The sequence below is a fragment of the Vicugna pacos genome, chromosome 8, assembly GCF_048564905.1.
Source record: "Vicugna pacos chromosome 8, VicPac4, whole genome shotgun sequence".
In the NCBI taxonomy this organism is placed as follows: Eukaryota; Metazoa; Chordata; class Mammalia; order Artiodactyla; family Camelidae; genus Vicugna; species Vicugna pacos.
Genome location: NC_132994.1, coordinates 10,007,081 through 10,025,382, shown reverse-complemented (window position 1 = coordinate 10,025,382; position 18,302 = coordinate 10,007,081). Strand labels below are relative to the sequence as shown.

The 18,302-nt window shown below is 43.4% G+C and overlaps 1 protein-coding gene and 1 non-coding gene across 2 annotated transcripts in view; both read left to right on the top strand.

Annotated features, from left to right (window-relative positions):
• The window catches only part of IMPG1 (interphotoreceptor matrix proteoglycan 1), a 99,018-nt gene that overhangs the window by 64,871 nt on the left and 15,845 nt on the right, over nt 1-18,302 (top strand). Inside the window, exons 12-13 of the mRNA XM_072966279.1 lie at nt 9,806-10,316; nt 12,862-13,081. Of these exons, the coding sequence (XP_072822380.1) occupies nt 9,806-10,316; nt 12,862-13,081 (731 nt within the window). The remainder of the gene's footprint in view (nt 1-9,805; nt 10,317-12,861; nt 13,082-18,302) is intronic.
• Nucleotides 4,587-4,655, top strand: TRNAS-AGA (transfer RNA serine (anticodon AGA)). Its single transcript has one exon. It is a non-coding gene; the product is annotated as a tRNA-Ser (tRNA).

Here is an 18,302-nt window from a genome sequence, read left to right as displayed (position 1 = left end):
GGGGGAACTTATATTCCATTAAGAAGTAAGCAAAGAAAGATGTTAACCGGCTTGAGTTGACAACATCCTGGAAATTCAAACATACTTTTGAACAAGTTCTATAGATATATGGCAGAAATGTCATTTTTTCCCCAAAATGACATTCATCAATATAAAAAAACAGTATTTTAAATGTCAAATGGAAGAACGTTTCTAAAGGAACATCAATATAATCATGTTACAGGTTTCTTACTCTTCAGAGTAAAAAGCTACTGCCTAAAGTTGGATTTCCTTGTCTTTGATAAATTGATTCTAAAGTTCCCTTATTTGGACTTCACAGATTTTGGTATTACACGTAACTGTTCGTGTAGCTCTTCTTAACCAAAGTCTTTACCAGAAAGTTATCATAAAGAGGCACCTGTGGATGAAGTAGGACCTAGGAGGACTGACGCAGAAGAAATGTGTTGTTATATATCTTTCTCAGGGGCAGACCCAGGCTGGGCTGCATCACTGTGCTTAGGTCCCTGTATTTCCCATAATAAATTGTAGAACCTCTCCTCTGCCAGTGTTCTCATAACTGTCCCCTGAATCAGAATCCCTGGAGGACTTGTTAAAACACAGATTGCTGGGCCCTTCCCCCAGAGTTTCTGATTCAGTAGGTGCGAAGTGGGGCAAATTTGCGCTTCTCACAAACTCCCCGGGGTCTCTGGCACGGCTGGGGAGGGGCAGGCAGGGCATCTTAGGAAAGCCTCGCTCCGCAGTAATGGCTCTAACTGTAACTTACATGTGGGCTGTAACACGTCAAAGCTCTTTTATGCTCTTTGTTGGAATTGATTTATTGCTGACCCTTGCTCAAAGATGCACAGGATAGCTCTTCTCTCCGTTTTAGATTATAAATGAGAAACACCGAGGCTTCCCCTCCTGTGTTCCCTGTCTCAGTGAGCACAGCCTCCGTCAGTGAAAGTTCTAGAAACGTAGACGTCACCCAAGACCCCTTCTTCTCCCTCCATTCACATCCAGCCACGGTCCACGTCACGCGTGCTCCCCGTCTTGTGGGTGCCCTGCTCCCGCCCGTCTCTGCGCCTTTGCACACACTGTTTTCTCTTCCTGTTATACCTTGAGACTCATGTTTAAATTTTTCTGGAAAAATGTTTCTTAAGGTTTGATATTGTTGCCAGGAAAAAAAACAGCCTCTGTGCTCTGCAAAACAATTTCAGATTCAGAGACAGAGTTTGGGGAGTCTCAGAACAAAGCAGCTTATTGTTAGCCAGGCAGAGGGGAGTCACAGCAGGCTGATGCCCTAGAGATTCTGAGTCCATTTTGGGGCTGGTGTCCTGAGGTTTTGTAGAAAAGCTGGGTGGAACAGAAAGACGACAAGAAACAGGCCGTTTTTCTGGGGTGCTGTATTCTTAGTCTTGACACGTCCACCCAGCATCACGTAGACACTCCGGGGGGTCTGTTCATTCTTCTGAGGCTATCAGCCCGTGACCACCTTCCTGGAACACAGCTCCTGGGTTAAAGGATAAGCTGTTCTGGGAAGAGAATGTATGCGGAGTGGAGAGTGTAAAAAGCAGCTAAGCAAGTGAGATAGAGATGAGGAGCTGTCAAAGAAAAGAGAAAAACAAGTTGCAAGAATTTTGCATCAGAACAAGTTAGCAAACAGCTTTAGCAAAGCCGTTTAGTTACTTAGTTTCCTGCTCTTTCAATATATAACATTAAACCAGGATGAGTTAACCTGTGATACATAGCGAATATATTTTGTCCCCTTTTTAGTATTCATGAACCCAGTTTCCCCTTCAAACTTGCTAATTCTGCAGTACCTCTTTTTAAAAGTTCACCATTCCCTAAGTGTGTGATTGTGCCTGGAACAACCTTGCTTGACGTACAGGCGGACGTTTGGTGAGATCTCCTCTTCAGGTGGGAATCTGAGTAGCTTACCCCCCAAAACCATGTGGAATCAGATTCCCATTTCTCATACCGGATTCAACCTGCTTTTTCCTCTTACAAGTGCTCTGCCTCTTCGGTCTTCCCATTTTTCCATTAATTTCAGCAAGAGCCTCATCAAGGAGGCCTGGGGCTGAACAGGGTGAGCTGCTCTCCTGAGAAAACGTCTACTGCTAACAAATGTGATTACTCTTTTACTGTGAGATTTCATGAGGAGTATAAACAAGAGTGTTGCTAAATTATCAGACTCATAATTGTTAGAATGTAGCTGATGTAATTTCCCTTAACTTGAAATTTCCAAAGTCTGTGTTTTCATTGAAAGAAGGTCTCTTGGATCCCTTGCTTAACAGTCACTCAAATCACAGTGTCTGGACTCTCCCTGAACAAAATGGGGAGGGGGAGGGGGGTGGCATTGTCAGTAGACCTGCCTGTCCCCTTGAATATAGTTAAACTACCTGGAAAATAGGATTTAAGTAGTTTAGAGATTCATTATTGAAAAGTGAAAAGCTGACCTTTTGTTTCATATCACGTGTTAGTAAACCTGCATGCACCTGATTGGCAGAGTCATTGTTCTGTGTTGTAAGTAGCGTATAATTCACAAAAAGCCACTTTACTGGATGTCTCCATGCCCCACCCCTTTTCCATCCAGCTTCTCATGACATATATTAGATCCAGCACCCCATTAACCTACCACTTGCTCCTTGAGACCATGGGTATGTTGTCCCAATGCCAACCTTATTAAGTATCCATCACTGCTATTGCATTAAGAGTTTTCTCATCCGTCCATGCCTCAATTTCTTTCTCTGCACAGTGGGGATGATAGCGCCTTATAACTTGGACGTGACTTTTAGGTACAATAACAAATACATAAGAGGTGCTCAGTCAATTGGAGCTATTGCCATATTTTCAGCGACTGTAAGCACTGAGGCAGCCAGTGTATTCATCTTGTTCTTCGCTGCTGCCTCAGTGGCTTGTGAGTACTGGCAGTGGGTAGATACTGAGTAATTGCAGCTGAGCCAATGCAAGTATGCGCACATGAGTGAATGAATGAAGCCCTGGCAGAGAGGCAAGCATCAACAACTTTTGGGAGTTTTGTGGAAATGAAATGGCCATGTTAGGAAAACTGAACATCAGTGGGCCTGTCATAAATTAATTCTGAATAGGTTTTAAATTTCCTCAGCCTCAGATTCTTTACCTGTAAGTAGGATAACTGTATGTAGCTTGCCCTTCTCAAAGGGTGGTTAATAGACATTAATGAAATACAGAATGAGCACAGAGAAGAGAAAGCAGTAACAAAATACATCAGCAGTGAACTGGGACTCATTAAAAGGAAAGATGGAGAAAGAACTAAAATGCAGAATCTTGAATGCAGCCCACGAGATGCTCGGCCTGTGAATGTCAGAGTCGGGAGAGAGGGAAGCAGACAGACAACACACAAAGCGGAGGCAGGAGAGAGAACCAAGACAGAAGGCCAAAGAAAGCTTGCGTCTATGGAGTATTTGAGCAACTGACGTTGAATCAAATAATAGAGTTTGGCTTGGTAGGGGAAATAAGTTACAGATTTGTATGCAATGTAATTAACTTTTATAATATTTATTAAAACCTTTGAGGATCATTTTGCATAAACTATGTAGAAATACTTGGCATGGTATAAAACATCAGACAAGTATAAAATGACTTGGTATTTCACAGCTGAGCCATCACAGTTAGTGAGTGCACCATGACGTCACCCCAAACTTTGAGATTTGGAAAACTTAAAGTCCCTGCTTAAAAACAGAGTCTCTGAGTTTTCCTACCCGAGGAGCTAAGAACTCTGTGAGGTAGGGTGGAAAGTCACAACACTTCACAGATTGTTATCGGCACTGTTAGGTCTTTGTCCATCTCGAATTCTTTACGAAATGGTGTGAGGTTTCAATAAGTAAAATTTATATTTAAGTCTTTGGCCATAAATCCTAATTTGCCAATTTCCAAACAGTTAAAAAAACCTTGAGAAGAGCTTGATTAAATCAATTCATAATCTTATCATCTCTTTCGTAGAATTGGGTCTTTCTATTATGCTTTAAACTACAAGAATATTATATGTTATTAACATCACAGGAGTTCTATCCATTATTTATTGCATGCTCTATGTCTTGAAAGAGCAACTTGCCTTTGTTGTATCAAGGAAATTTTTTAAATGCCACTTCCTCAGACGTACTGGTTCTCAATCCTGACTGCACTGTAGAATCCCCTGGAAAGAGTTTCAGACAGACCAGTGCTGGGGCCCCCTCCCCAGGGTCTAACTGTCTAACTCCACTCCTTTGCAGAAGGGCCCGGATACTGATACTGTTCTGAAAGCATCCTCGGTTTCTAATATTCACTCAGGACAGAGTCTCTCAGCTTTTTGATTCATGTTCTCCAAATACCTCAGTCGAATTCCACTAACTGCCTTTGGAATGGTAAAGAGTAATTTTTTTAAAGTAACTTTTTTTTTTTTTGGTGTAAATGATTGCTTTTGTGTCTAGGCAGTCATCCAACACAAGGACATAGGAGAGGTTCAGAGCAGAGCCTACAGGAGGAGGAGGTGGGGGCAGAAGACTGACTGGGTCAAGGGTGGAAACTGGGGGTTGTGGAGGCAAGTACAAGCATGACTCTCATCCAAATATAAAATGAACAGGAGGAAGGGTATAGCTCAGTGGTAGAGTGTGTACCTAGAATGCACAAGGCCCTGGGTTCAATCCCCAGTATGTCCATTAAAATAAATAAGTAAGTGAGTATACCTAAGTACCTCCCTCCTCAAAATTTTTTTAAAACAACAAAAAAAAGATTTTTTAAAAAGAGTAAATACATAAAAATAAACAAATACAAAAATAAAAGGAACACACAGCAAAGGTTTTATTGAACTCATTAGTTAATGAAGGAACAAATAAGATGTTAAAGTTGGTTCAGAAGAAGTTCTAAAGACAGGCAGGACACAGGCCAGAGAGCCACAGACGGCACCCTGGGCCTCACCCAGCCTACCACTTGTTTCCGTACAGCTTGCAAGTTAGGTCTGGTTTTTACCTCTCTAAATGGCTGAAAAAACTCAACAGGGTTATAACATTCTGTGACATGTGAAGATACTCTGAACTTCAGTGTCAGTACCCAGAAATAAGTTTTCCTGGAACACAGCCTGCCCCTTGATTGACTCTGACTGTGTTAGAGCTTATGGCCGCATAGCTGGGTGGTTGCAATCAAGACACGTGAAGTATACCGCCTAACGTTTTTACTATTTGGCCCTTTTCAGGAAAAGTTTGCCAACCCTTGATATAGGCAATCAGGAATGCTGACACAAATGTGCAAACTGATGCAAAGCGGGTCAAAATCTACCCAGCAACAACATGCAATGTTTGGAATCCTCTCTTCCAGGGAAAGGGAACCCATGGCCTCCCCATCAGACAAAGTTCGCTTGCATCTCCATGGACTAGAATTACTGCGATACCTTCAGTGTCCTGTGGCTTATGTAGCTGTAAAAGGGCCCAGTCAAAGACAAAAGCACAAAACTCTCTAAAATTAAATACCCCCTCAAAAAAAATCTGCTTGTGGAGACTCAGAATTCCCTTTAAAAACATCCAGAATTCTTGTAAACCCATTTCTTAGTCTTTCACAGTTTTTCCTACACAAACTAAACCACGTCAACTTTTTCAAGACACCTGAGGAACTCTCTGAGCAGATCTCACTGTCTTCCAGGCGCACACAGGACATGGCCAGCACCCTTTGTCTAACCCGCATTCTCAGCATCCTCTGGATGTTGCCCCAGGCCAGTGACTGACCACCACTGACTGGCCCCCGATAGTCGGCTTCACATCCACAGACCAAACCTGAGTCCCTTCTGGGCTCGTGCAGTCCTCTGTGCAGGGAGCACTCAAAGGAAGGTCCGGCTCTGCCCTCAGGGAGCATATGTCCCCACACGGGCATTTCCAAGCCATTGGAGAGGCTTTGTTTTAGATCCAATTCCCCTATGATTTTATAGCTTCTTACTTTCCCAAAAGAAAGAGCAGCATCCCTCAAAACTTCTCATCCACACTGCGTTTCTTTCATTTACGGGTAGAAAGCAATCCTGCATAAAAACCAATATTCTCCAATATTCTCTGGTCCTCCTTAAAAAATGCGTGTTTGACTTTTAAATACACTTGATTTTCATTTAAACTGTTGCATATTTATTGCACTTAAGAAAATCCTCATTAACCATACCTTCAGGGTTTTGATGACAGTCTGAGGAAAACTTTTTGTGAGGTAAACAATTTTCCAAATTTGAGCTAAAATATTTGCATTATTTCAAAAAATAGCTCTTGCTTTGATCTTCACCGTTCACAGGCAAAACTGCTGAAGGTTGGTCTCGGAGGAGACTCACTCCTGAAGCCAGACTTGCTTTTCCAGGGTACACCAGTTTGGTTTCTACAAATGGTCACAGTTTGTGGTTCAAAGAATTGCACTTGCTGAATTTTGCTTTCTTGCACCGTGTTTGGCTTTGCTCCTCGGCCCATCCTTAAAGCCAGCAGAACCACAGAAAACAAGAGGCAGTTTTAAACGGGCACCAAGCCCTTCCTGTGGCTATCCCCAGGGGTTCAGCACCAAGGGGGCAGGCAGAAACACATAGCTCCCACCTTCTCCTGCAATGGGGTTGACTGCGTACTTCTCCAGCTGCTGCCCAAGGGTCAGAAACTTCAGAGCTCTGTGTCAGGAAGTGGTCACAGACAAATACATATTTCTTATTGTATCGCAGCTACTTACTACTCAGAACTTTCAAATGTGAAGGATAACTTGACTTTTGGAGTGTCTTACTCTGCCATTCCTACTCTACTCTCTGTTAGAACTGCATTTGAATATACAACTGTCTCAAAATAAGTTTAATTTTTTTAAAGCCAAGTCACATTAAAGTCACAAAGACAGCATTTTGCTACCTCACACCTCCCCACTCTGCAGACTACTTTCCAAAAGCAGACCGTTTTAACTCAGCAAGCTATTTCTTCTGGCATTTATTCTTGCCATATTTTTAAAATATATATACATTTTGATATTTTCTATATTACTTATTGACTTATTATTGGAAATAGGGATTTAAGTTTCTTACAATACTATCTCCTCTCAATATACTGATAACTATTACTAAATCAATATTCAGTGTTTACATTGTATATTCACATTTTAATTTTTGCTAATTTTATGGTGTAATGGTATCTTGGTTTGATTTTTAAAAATTTCTTTTATTGAAGTATAGTTGGCTTACAATGTCATGTTAATTTCTGGTGTACAGTATAGTGATTCAGTTATGCATATATATATATATATATATATATATTCTTTTTCATAATCTTTTTTATTATAGGCCATTACAAGGTATTGATTATATTTCCTTGTGCTATATATAGTAGGAACTTGTTGTTTAAGTAAAGTTATTTTGAGTCTGTTTTGCACATCTTATGATGAACTAAACATCTTTGGTTTTTAGGGACTGACTTCTCCACTGCAGTATAAAAACTTAAGGTTAGAATGGCTGTGTTACTGCCATGTCTTTTGCATAAGAATCTGATGAAAGCATAATAATTTAAAGTACATTTATAAGTGATGGTAAAGTTTGGATGGTATTTTTATTTCGAAGGAATTGACTGTAGCCTTAGTAGTTTCAGTATCAAGCCAAGAGAGAGTAGGAGGCTTTTAAAATCAGACTTCAATGGGGTTATTATACTCAGCAGAGCAAAATACAAGATACCCAGTTAAATTTGAATTTCAGATAAACAACAAATAATGCTTTAGTGTAAGCATGTTCCAATGGGAGTATCCTGTATTTTATTTAGCAACCCTACATTTAAATAGCCAACTGTTGTATCCATGAAGTAACTTGGTTGGATTTACTGTGAATGTGAATGATGAATGCTAAGATGCCACAAAGGGAAAAAGTTAGAAATTCATGTTTGTCGGTTGATGACATAATGCAGCAGACGGTTTCAGTCTGACTAAAGTCTGTATCGGGAGAACAGTATGAGTAATGAGATGCTGGCCCAGTGCAGAGTGAAGACATTGGCCCTGGTGCTTCTTCTCTGCCCCCGATCATCTGGAGGAGCAGAGAGAGCCCATCACAGGAACACAGATTCAAATGCCTTTCCCCACGGCACAAGGAAGTCAAATCAAACCACCGATAGTACTCGAAGCCCTCCGCTTACTCATCCCAGATCCTCCCATGGATGTCTTAGTCAGCTTGGGCTGCTGTAACAAAACATCATAGCCTGGATGCTTAAACAGCAGAAATTCATTCCTCACAGTTCTGGAGCCTGGGGAATCCAAGGTCAAATTGCCAACTGATTCAGTGCCTGGTGAGGACCCTTTTCCTAGTGAGCACACTGATGCCTTCTTGCTGTGTCCTCGCGTGGCAGAGAGAGGTCATGGCTCTCCTGTCTCTTCTTGTTTCTAAGGGCACTAACCCCATTCATGAGGGCTCCACCCTTATGACCTCCTTACCTCCCCGAGACCCCACCTCCCAATACCATCACATTGGAGATGAGGGACTTCAACTTATGGATTTGAGGAGGATGCAAACATTCGGCCCATGGCAGTGGAGATTTGAACAAAACTACACATGTACATCCAGAGAGATCTTGGGTGTTAGGAACCATCATTTCTGACAGTTGAGTGAATAATGGGGAGACACACTTAGGCATCCTCCCCAGGCAGAGAGAAGAGAGGGGGCTTCTCTGAAATCTGGTTACAACTCGCCACAGGCAGGTTTTATTTTAAGAAACTAATAAAAGTAATATGATTCCACCTTTCAGAGCAGTTTATCACTTGGAATTTCAGTTTATAAATTAGCTGAGAGTCCAAAGATTCTATCTGCATCCAGACAGTTCATTCATCATGCTTAGCATTTGGATTTCAACACAGCCTTCCCACATATTTGCCAAAATGCCACTGAAGTAATCACAGAAAGCTCCCTGTTTTGATCTACCTAATGCCTTAAATATTGTCAGTGCCTCCGGATTTAGGTTTATTGGAATATTTTAATAACCCACCAATCTCTTTATCTGAAAGCTTCATATAACCCCTTTCCTAGTTCATAAATCCTTATTGATTTTAATTTTGCACCAAAAAGGGAGTGGACTTTAGTAGTTCAATGTGTATTTATCCAAAAAAGCAATGCAAAGTGGTGGTAGAAATTATCAAGGTATAATCCTGTAAGAAGGACAAAACCTTTAAATATTGTCAATATTTAGTAAGATATATGGTCAATATAAAGTTCCAATTGTATGCATAACCCACACCTTCATTCTCTCAATAGCATTTTGCAAATTGGCAAGTTATTCAGTTATCCAATTTTGGAGAAGCATAATTTAAATTTTAATTACTAAAACAACCAAAATGTGATCATTGAGATTCCCCAAAAAACCCAATTGCATAAAATTCAGGCTTGTATGCTTGGAAGGTTAATAAAATTTCCAGGCCAAAACTGCACAGCTAATTGGCTGGGAGTTCCAGCTGGGATGTGATCTATTCCAGTACCATCTGTGGTTTGGCACCATCTGCTGACCTAGTCAGTTTTTACCTCCTGGTCCCTAGATGTGCTGTGTCTGGCTGGGCAGGAATTCCAGAAATTCTAGGCAATTGGTGTTCTTTTAGTCTCACATATCCAGAAGTATTGGGCCTGAATAAAATGGGTTCAGGGACCCACCCTCAGTCTCCCCAGGTTTGGACACAGGCCACTGGCCTTTTCTATACCAAAACAATTTTTTTAAACATGATATGAAAAGAATCAGTTCAAATGCTATTTTTCAAAAATTAATTTTAACTTTGGATTTTCCCTTTTGCTTTCTCTTCTTTGGGGGATGCTTGGACATAATGAATTGGTCTCAGGAGCTTCCTCCACGGACAGTTCCTGGTCTCCACCTGCTGTGGCCTCTACCTCCCTATCAGAAACTCCATCTTTCTTCACTGCATCAAGCATCTTCTCTCTGACTGATCAAAGTACCACCGACATGATGTCCATTGACCAGACAGCACTAATCCCACGGCTAACCATCCCCACTGATGATTATTCTGCCAACAGTCAGTTGGCTCTGGAAATTTCACATTCGCCGACATCTTCAGAAGGCAGCAGCCAAGATACAGCCAGAGGCTTAGATGGGCTGGATCTCGTTAACGCTCCCTTCTCAGAGGTACCGGGATTCAGTGGGTATGTTTCCACCCCAGATGGCTTCTTGGAAAGCACGACTCCTGCCCCAGCTTTGCAGTACATCACCACCAGCTCTGTGACCGTGGCCCCCAGGGGCCGAGAACTTGTGGTGTTCTTCAGTCTGCGTGTGGCTAACATGCCCTTCTCCAGTGACCTGTTCAACAAGAGCTCGCTCGAGTACCAGGCTCTGGAGCAACGGTTCATGCAGCTGGTGAGTTGACATACAACTCTGTGTGTCTCCTTTCTTTTTGTGCTGTTATTTTATAATAGAATCACTGGCTGTCTTGAGCAATGCAAGTTGGAAGAGACAAACAAGCCTGTGTGTTAGCTAGCGGCATTCAGCTAGCGTGGTGAGATGGATTCAGATCCAACAGGCAGGTGAGTTCTGTGCTGGATGCATAAGGCAGACTCTGCCACCCAGCCTTATGGGAGCAATCTTGTTTTTAAGACTTTTTCATTATAGTTCCTACTAATGTAGGTTTCCCAGGAATAATACATAGGAACTCAAGTACTGAACTTGCAGTTTAAAAACAACATAAGCAGATTTTTCCAGAGCTATAATGGCACATGCTGTTTTCCAGCCATCTGCTGAAAGGGTTCAAGGCTAGAAAGGTCCACCGCAGATGAGGGTGAGAGTTCACGGGGAAGAATCCTTTGTTTTAGTTCCCCTTAAGTTCTCATAAAACTGAAAAACAGCTAAGTGGCTTACCGTCACTGACCCCAAAGAGAGTGAGAAGTTAATCATGATGGCGTATAACTCTGACTATAAAACACCCTCCAAACTGACATGTTTATTTTGTTTCTATGTGCACAAAAAGAAATACACAGCGAGAAATGCTGGACTATGTAACCCCTGTAAACAGTCATGGCCAGTTAAAGTCAAGTACACAATGCGTTATCTCAAAGATTAAAGCAAAAAATATCTGTGAGCTTCATGTAAGTTAAATCACTGTGCAAGTGAAAAAACACATAAAACTCAATTCTTCATGTGAACTTTAAAGGAAGACTTCGCTATAGAGGAAGACTTTGTACTGTCTCCTCCCTCCCCCGAGTGAGGTGAGTGAAAATTGGGACAATCAAGGCACAGTCCCAGGGCACCGAGCCCAGGTGCGTTAATTAGGGTACGTGCTAGACTGCTGTAATGAGGAGACTGAGAATATAGTAAATTAAATAGTATTTGGGTTTATTTCTCTTTCACTTTTGGGACAGCTCTGCTCTCCAACGTCATCCAGGGACTCACATTTCCCTCCATCTTATAATTCTGCCAAGCCCAAGGGTGTTTGCCCACTCACACGGCCGAAGCTGGGCCCCTGGCACATCCCTGTTTTCATCTGTGAGAAGGGGAAGGGAGGAAGCCCCGGGCAAGCAACTTCCTAAGCAAGTGGTGCCAAGGTGCCCACATCTCTTCCACTCACATTCCATCAGTGGGAACCAGTCACATGGCCTCCCTTGCTGCACGGAAGGCTGGGAAGTATGGTCTTTAGCTGGGTAGCCTCCTTCCCATGAGGAAGACGGGAGTGGATTCGGGAGAAGGGAGTGGCTAGTTGCCTGCACACTCAGTGAGGACAGGGAATTCCCACCGAAGGCCAAAGCAATGTTAAAGATGCAAAGAATGAGCCCATAATGGTAGGAGAAAACAGGAGAGAGTAGATAGAAAAAAGAAGTTACGTACTTTTTATAAAATTGCATTTCATTTTCACAATAACCTTAGTGGGGAAGTTAACTCGAGGGGCTACCAATGTGTGGGTCTGGGTCAGAGTCAAAATTCTGGTGGGGTGGGGACAGGGATGAAAGGAAAGCAGGTCTAGGCCAAGCCTGGCAGGTTGTAGCTTGCACCTGTGTCTTCTCTGGGTTTGTGGGTGTTGGTTCAGAAAGGAGGAGGCTCACTTTCAGGACTGGGAACAGACATCACTGAGTTTCAAACATTTCTGAAAAGTGATCTCACGGATGGGGCTTATAAGAAGCAGGTGCAGGAATGTGAAGCACAATTCCTAGGGGTGCAATTTTGAGATTATTAAATTATAGCTTGGAAAAGGTCCTTAGGGAACCACCTTTTCTTCTCCCTCATAATTCAGGTAAGAACATTGAGGAATGACACAGTAGCTAAGTGGCTTGAAGGTCACACAGCTAGCTAGCTCCGGGACGGACCCCTGGTCTCCTGACAGCCAAGTTCTCTGCCCTTCTCACTGCACTGCTTTTGTGTTAGTGTGAAACATCCCTGCACAGACAGACAAGCTGATTTTTTTTTACATTTTTTTTATTGAGTTATAGTCATTTTACAATGTTGTGTCAAATTCAGACAAGCTGCTTTTTAAGCTTTTGTTTATTTCAATAGTATTTCAAATTGTTTGCTTCCACGTGGATGTCCCACATACCAGGCATAGGTCAGTCTGCTCCTGGGTTCAGTTTGGAACATGTGTTTATTTATTCAGATTTTTTCTTTTTAATAACCGAGCCTGGCATCCCTGCTTGGCTGATAGTGTTGACCTGGACTTTTTAAAATCGTCTTTCTCACAGTTCATCATGAAGAAAATCACTGCCCATCCATCTCAATACACAGAAAGGTGGAAATATGAGACATAATTGCTGCAAACAGGTCATTAAATAGTGGTGTTCTGGTCTCCCGCTAAATCCAAACACCAGTACAGCAAAGAAACTGAAATGGACGCCTCAGATAATGCAATCTGATTATCAGTGAGTTAGCAGCAGCTGAGCACCGAACACCGATAAGGGTAAACTGTCTTTCATTGTTGCAGCTGGTTCCATATCTACGATCCAACCTCACCGGCTTTAAGCAGCTTGAAATACTTAACTTCAGAAATGGGAGTGTGATCGTGAACAGTAAGATGAGATTTGCTAAGTCGGTGCCGTACAACCTCACCAAGGCAGTGCGAGGCGTCTTGGAGGATTTCCGCTCTGCCGCAGCCCAACAGCTTGATCTGGAAATAGATCGCTACTCTCTCGACGTCGAACCAGGTAAAAGACTCCAACCCGGAAAAGTGTGCGAGCGTTTGGGAGGTTTTGTTTGTATAAGCATGCATTTCAAATTTTGAGGCCACAAATGTCAACCTAAAATCGCACATGACGAAGTAACCTTTTGGAAGCTATGAAACACCTTAGTAGAAAGGAAGGGTCCTAATGTTGCTGGGGATGAGGCTCTCGTCACATTGCAGGAAGAATTCAGAGACAAGGCACAGAGGTTAAGAAAGTGAAGTGGGGATTTATTAAGGGATGGATAGCACACTCTCAAGGGGAGAGCAGGCAGGCTCAGGTGAGCGGCTGCCCTGAGTTACTTTGGCAGGTTGGTTACATAGAGTGTAAAAATGAATGGGCAGAATATTCATTGGGGAGGGAAGGGTCTGGGGTCATAGTCCCTGATTTTCATCTCAACTCCACCTTCCTGAAGGGAGGAGGGATTCTTGTCCATATTTAGTCTGGATGGGAAGTGTCACGGTGTTGGTGCATGATGGGTACTTCTAATCTGCAAGGCTGATTTTATTGAAATGAGAACATAATGAGCAAAAGGTCACATTCAGACTGGAGATTCCTGCCTGTTCCCACCTTTCGCAAAGGGAGGAGGGATTTTTGTCCTTATTTATTCTGGATCAGAAGTGTCATGACATTGGTACTTCTGTTATCGGAGAATAGGTTCTTGCCTCTCGCAGGGAAGAATTCAAGAGGGAGGCATGGTTAAGCGGAAGCGAGTTTATTAGAGAGAGTCGCACTCCATAGAGTGCAGTCTGTCTCACTCAGACGGGGAAACAGCTTAGTCATACACACTCCAGAGACAGAGTGCAGGCCGTCTCAGAAGGCAAGGGAGAGACAGTGGCCACAAGGTGCAGAGCTGTTAAGTTTTATGGGCTCAGTAATTTCATATGCTAATGAGTAGGAGGATTATTCCAACTACTTTTGGGAAGGGGCAGGGATTTTCAGGAATCAGGCCCCCTGCCCACTTTTTGACCTTTTTAAGTTCAGCCCAGGAACTGTCATGGTGCCTGTGGGTGAGGCTCACGGTCCCCTGGAAGTCGAATCTCCTGCCATCTTGGTTCTAACCAGTCTGTCCTGTCCTCAGTTGCTGTGTCATTCCTGCAGTGGTTGTGCCCTGCCCTCCTGTTTCACTCCTACTCTGCAAGGCTAATTTTATTGAAATGAGGACATAACGAGCAAAAAGTTGCATTCAGACACTGGAGATTCCTGCTTTTTCCCACCTTTGTCAGTCCCCAGGCCACTTGTCACCCCAAAATGTGTCACCTCTTATCAGCCCAGGGGCTTCTGCTTTTCTTTCTCTGCCCAGAGACCCCTGGTGTTTACATGATGTTTAGTTTCCTGCATTTGGCTGGTGCCCCTCCTTTCTGCCCAATTCCTGCCATTTGGCCTGTGTCCCCATTTTTCTGATCATATCTAGCTATCTGCCTGCTCTAACAGTTCCACCATTAGCTTCAAAATTCTATTTTCTAACCAACTAAAGGGAGTTTTTTTTTACTTCCGTGGAGTGCAAGGGGGCAAGTCTCCAAATCTACTGGCAAAGCAACTTTCGAGTCAGGTTCAGACAAAGCTTCCTAATTGGCTATGAATTAGTGAAGTGGATCTTTAACATCCTGCCTGGCTTTCTGTGGACTAACAAGGCCGAGGGAAAGGCCTTCGGCAAAATGTGAACAAAAAGGCTCAGCTGGGAGACATTTATCTTTGACAGAGCAAAACTTTGAGCAACTTTAAGAAAATTGCCTCCTACCTTAGTAAACAGGATTATTAAAAAGACAGACAGCCCAAAGGCACTGAGCCTGGGAGAGCTTGCCTTTGAACAAGGGCAGCTAAGCAAGCCCTCTGGACCCCCTAAGAAATCAAAGACCTCCAAAGCGCTAGTAAGACACTGCCTCTTCCCCTGACACTACCAGGGGGCCCTGCCAGTTAAAATCAGGAGACCAAAGTTTTGAGTCAATTGAAAATGAAAACAGAAACATAGCAAAGGAGAACTTAGAAAGAGAGGTGGGAGCCCGAAGCATCCCTTCCACCCTCCCCTGGGGAGCTGACAGGCCGCTTGGAGACCCATCCAACAACAGGAGCCACGTCGTAAGGGGCCAAGTCAAGGTGGAGAGGGGAAATCCGGGTGGGTGCCTTTTGGAAAGAGGGCAGGAAGCTGGTAGTCCATTTGCCAAGGATGCGTAAGGCGACCCTGGTGATGCTGGAAGGAAGCACACCATGAAACAATGACCTTGGAGGGTCACAGTCCTGAACGTGAATCCTGTGCACTATACAGCAGCGCTCAGTCTCCGCAGCTGGAAAGTGGAGATGGTACCAATTTCGAGGATTCATCAAAAGAATGTTTACAACACTTAGCATGCCATTTGACACGTTGCAGTTGACTGATAAACTGTTAGCAGTTAATACTGTAACAGGGTCATTATTAACCTGACTAATAATTTGTGCCCTTGTTACCAGAGAATAGGTTCTTGTCTCATGGGAGAAAGAATTCAGGACGAGACACAGAGGTCAAGAAAGTAAAGTCAGGATTTATTAGATACACATTCCGTAGAGAGAACTTGGGTCTGTCTTAGCATGGAGAGTGGCCCCAGGGTACGTAGGTGGCTAGTTTTTATGGGCTGGATAATTTCATATGCCAACAAGTGGGAGGACTATTCCAGTGATTTCGGAGAAGGATGGGGGATTTCCAGGAATTGGGTCCCGCCCACTTTTTGGCCCTTTATGGTCAGCCTAGGACTGTTGTGGGGCCTGTGGGTGTGCCATTTAGCATGCTAATGTATTACAATGACTCTAAAATGTGACTCAAGCTCTGTTGCAAGTTGAATCTTCCACCATCTTGGGCCAAGTTGGTCCTAACCAATTTATGGCGTATCCTCAACGGCTATGTCGTTCTTTTAATGGTTGTGCCCTGCCCTCTTCCCTCCTGTCTCACCCTGAGGAAGATACCAGTGGGAACGATGAAAAGTACCATGACAAGGTATTTGTGTGTAGGTTGGACTGAAATTATTTTCACTAATTTCTCATGACCTGTTTGACTAGGTAGCTTTTCCTCTAAGAAGCCAATAGCAATGGAAGTGAGCTGGTGCTCGCGTGGGTTTCAGTCCTTACTGGAGCCAGATTTACACTGAGCTATCCAAGAAATGCTTCCAGGCTGCCTAGTGTCCTGTGGGTCACATTGAAGCCTGGGGCCCAAACAGTAGAGAGAGGATGTGGGGGTAGAGATCAGTGTAGAGGGTTCTAACGCCCCAGCCAGTCTCAGGCAGTCAGAGGCCTATGGTGGATGGTGGTGTGAGGGTTGAGCTGCTGCAGCTACCAGAGACAACCAGCGCCATGAAAGAAACCATTAGTGACACTTGTTAAAGATGCCAGGGAAGGCTTTATTCCAGCAGCCCATCTCGATGGGTGTAGGGACCACTGCAGTGGAGTCTCACAGTAGAAGAGAAACTGGAATCAACTCTGAGCCCAGCATGCACAACTGGGAATTCACAGCCAAGGAGCAGAGTGGATCCGTGGATGGAAAATTAATAAGGTGGAACATCAAGGGTGCCAAGGGACTGTGGCTACACTGACCCAAAAGGATTCTTGCAGAGGGCAGGTCAGCACGATCAGACACCACCTGTGAGAGAGCAGAGAATGAGGAATCTAATGATCAGATATGGAGGATGGAGGATCCTAGTCAAACCAGCTTAGCAGGATTCATGCCAAAACCAGACAATGAAGAGACAAACACAGAAGCCCAAGAGTCAAGGCCAAGTTGAAGATTTCAGGAGAACCTGGGCAGAGTATAGTCAAGGAGGGACTCTCTGTCAGCACCAGAGCTGAAGACACAGGACACCAGCCACCAAAGTGTCGGTGGCGTCACACAAGCAACTGTTGGAGGGTGGTGACTGCGGAGGAGAGAGAGGTGGCCCTCAAGGGAGAGAGGTAGTCAGGGACCCACTCAATTGCAGACTCACAACACCCCACCATTCTCAGCCTCTCCTGTTCACAGCCTGTTCCAATTCAGGAGGAGACAGCCCTAAACCCAAAACACTCACAACCATTGCTTCTCAACAGAGTTCATTAATTTCTTACTTCTATGAATCTGCATGTCTTGTAAAACTTCTCGAAATTGAAATGTAAAATGCTGATCTTTAAAAAAAAAAAATCCCATATAGTCGCAGTAAAGTGCTTCTAGCATTAGTTCTCCTGTACAATGGGAGGAAGTATGTACAAAATTAATATTTTGATTATAGAAGAAATGAGTGTCTAGATTTTAAAAACAAATTTAGGGAAACTATGCAGGTGATTTTTCAATAGTTGTCTTATTTTTTTAATCTAGGCTATGACAGCTATTTTACTTCTAGTTTTTCAGCATGATTGACTGATCCAGGTTTTCTCCTCCTGGTGGTGTATTTGAGTGTAAGCTGTCATGGTGATCGACAGGCGAGCTGATTAAAATGCCCTCCTAGTACAACCAACCAGTGCAAGCAGTCGATCGTGCTGCCTCTCAGGTCCCTGGACCCCAAGTGAAGACAATTACTTCAGCCTCCTTGAGAACAAGGACTCAAATTCCAATTTCCATGGCCCCTGGCTCTCTAGCTGGCATGGTCTTTTCTAGTGTCTAAGGCTTGGCTGATCCTTGGCAGTGCCCATCCCCCAGCTCATAGTAAGAGAGGTCACAGTATCATTAAAAATCCCACATAATGCTAGAAGGTCACTTCAGCCAAAAATGACTGAGAACAGAGGTAATTCTTCAACCTCCCATCCAGAGCAAGATGCAGGTCTATGCCCTGGAGATGCTACTGAGAACCTACTGTAAACAGTTCGTGGTGGTGGTTCTTGAGAATGGTGGAGAATTGAAATAAAACCCTAAGTTTCTCACTGTCCATGCCCCTTTTAGCCAGAAAGAACACCCATTAATAACTTATTCGATTCCACAACCATGTACTAAGCTCCAACCACGTGCATGGTACCATGATGAGCCTTCTGTATCACTGAATAATTATCCTCACTCTAACCCTGCCCTTAAGCAATAAGTCATAAGCAAAATATTTGGGGCCAATATTTAAATAACAATTAAACAATAATCATGAACTTAAATGTAGATTTTTTTTAAAGTCCTTTTAATCACTGGAATATCCCAGCTAAAGCTGCTGCTACCTTTGCTCCAGTAGAACACAGAAGGGGAGATTGATATTCGAGCTGGAGGGACATTCGCGATCATCTGGTTTAA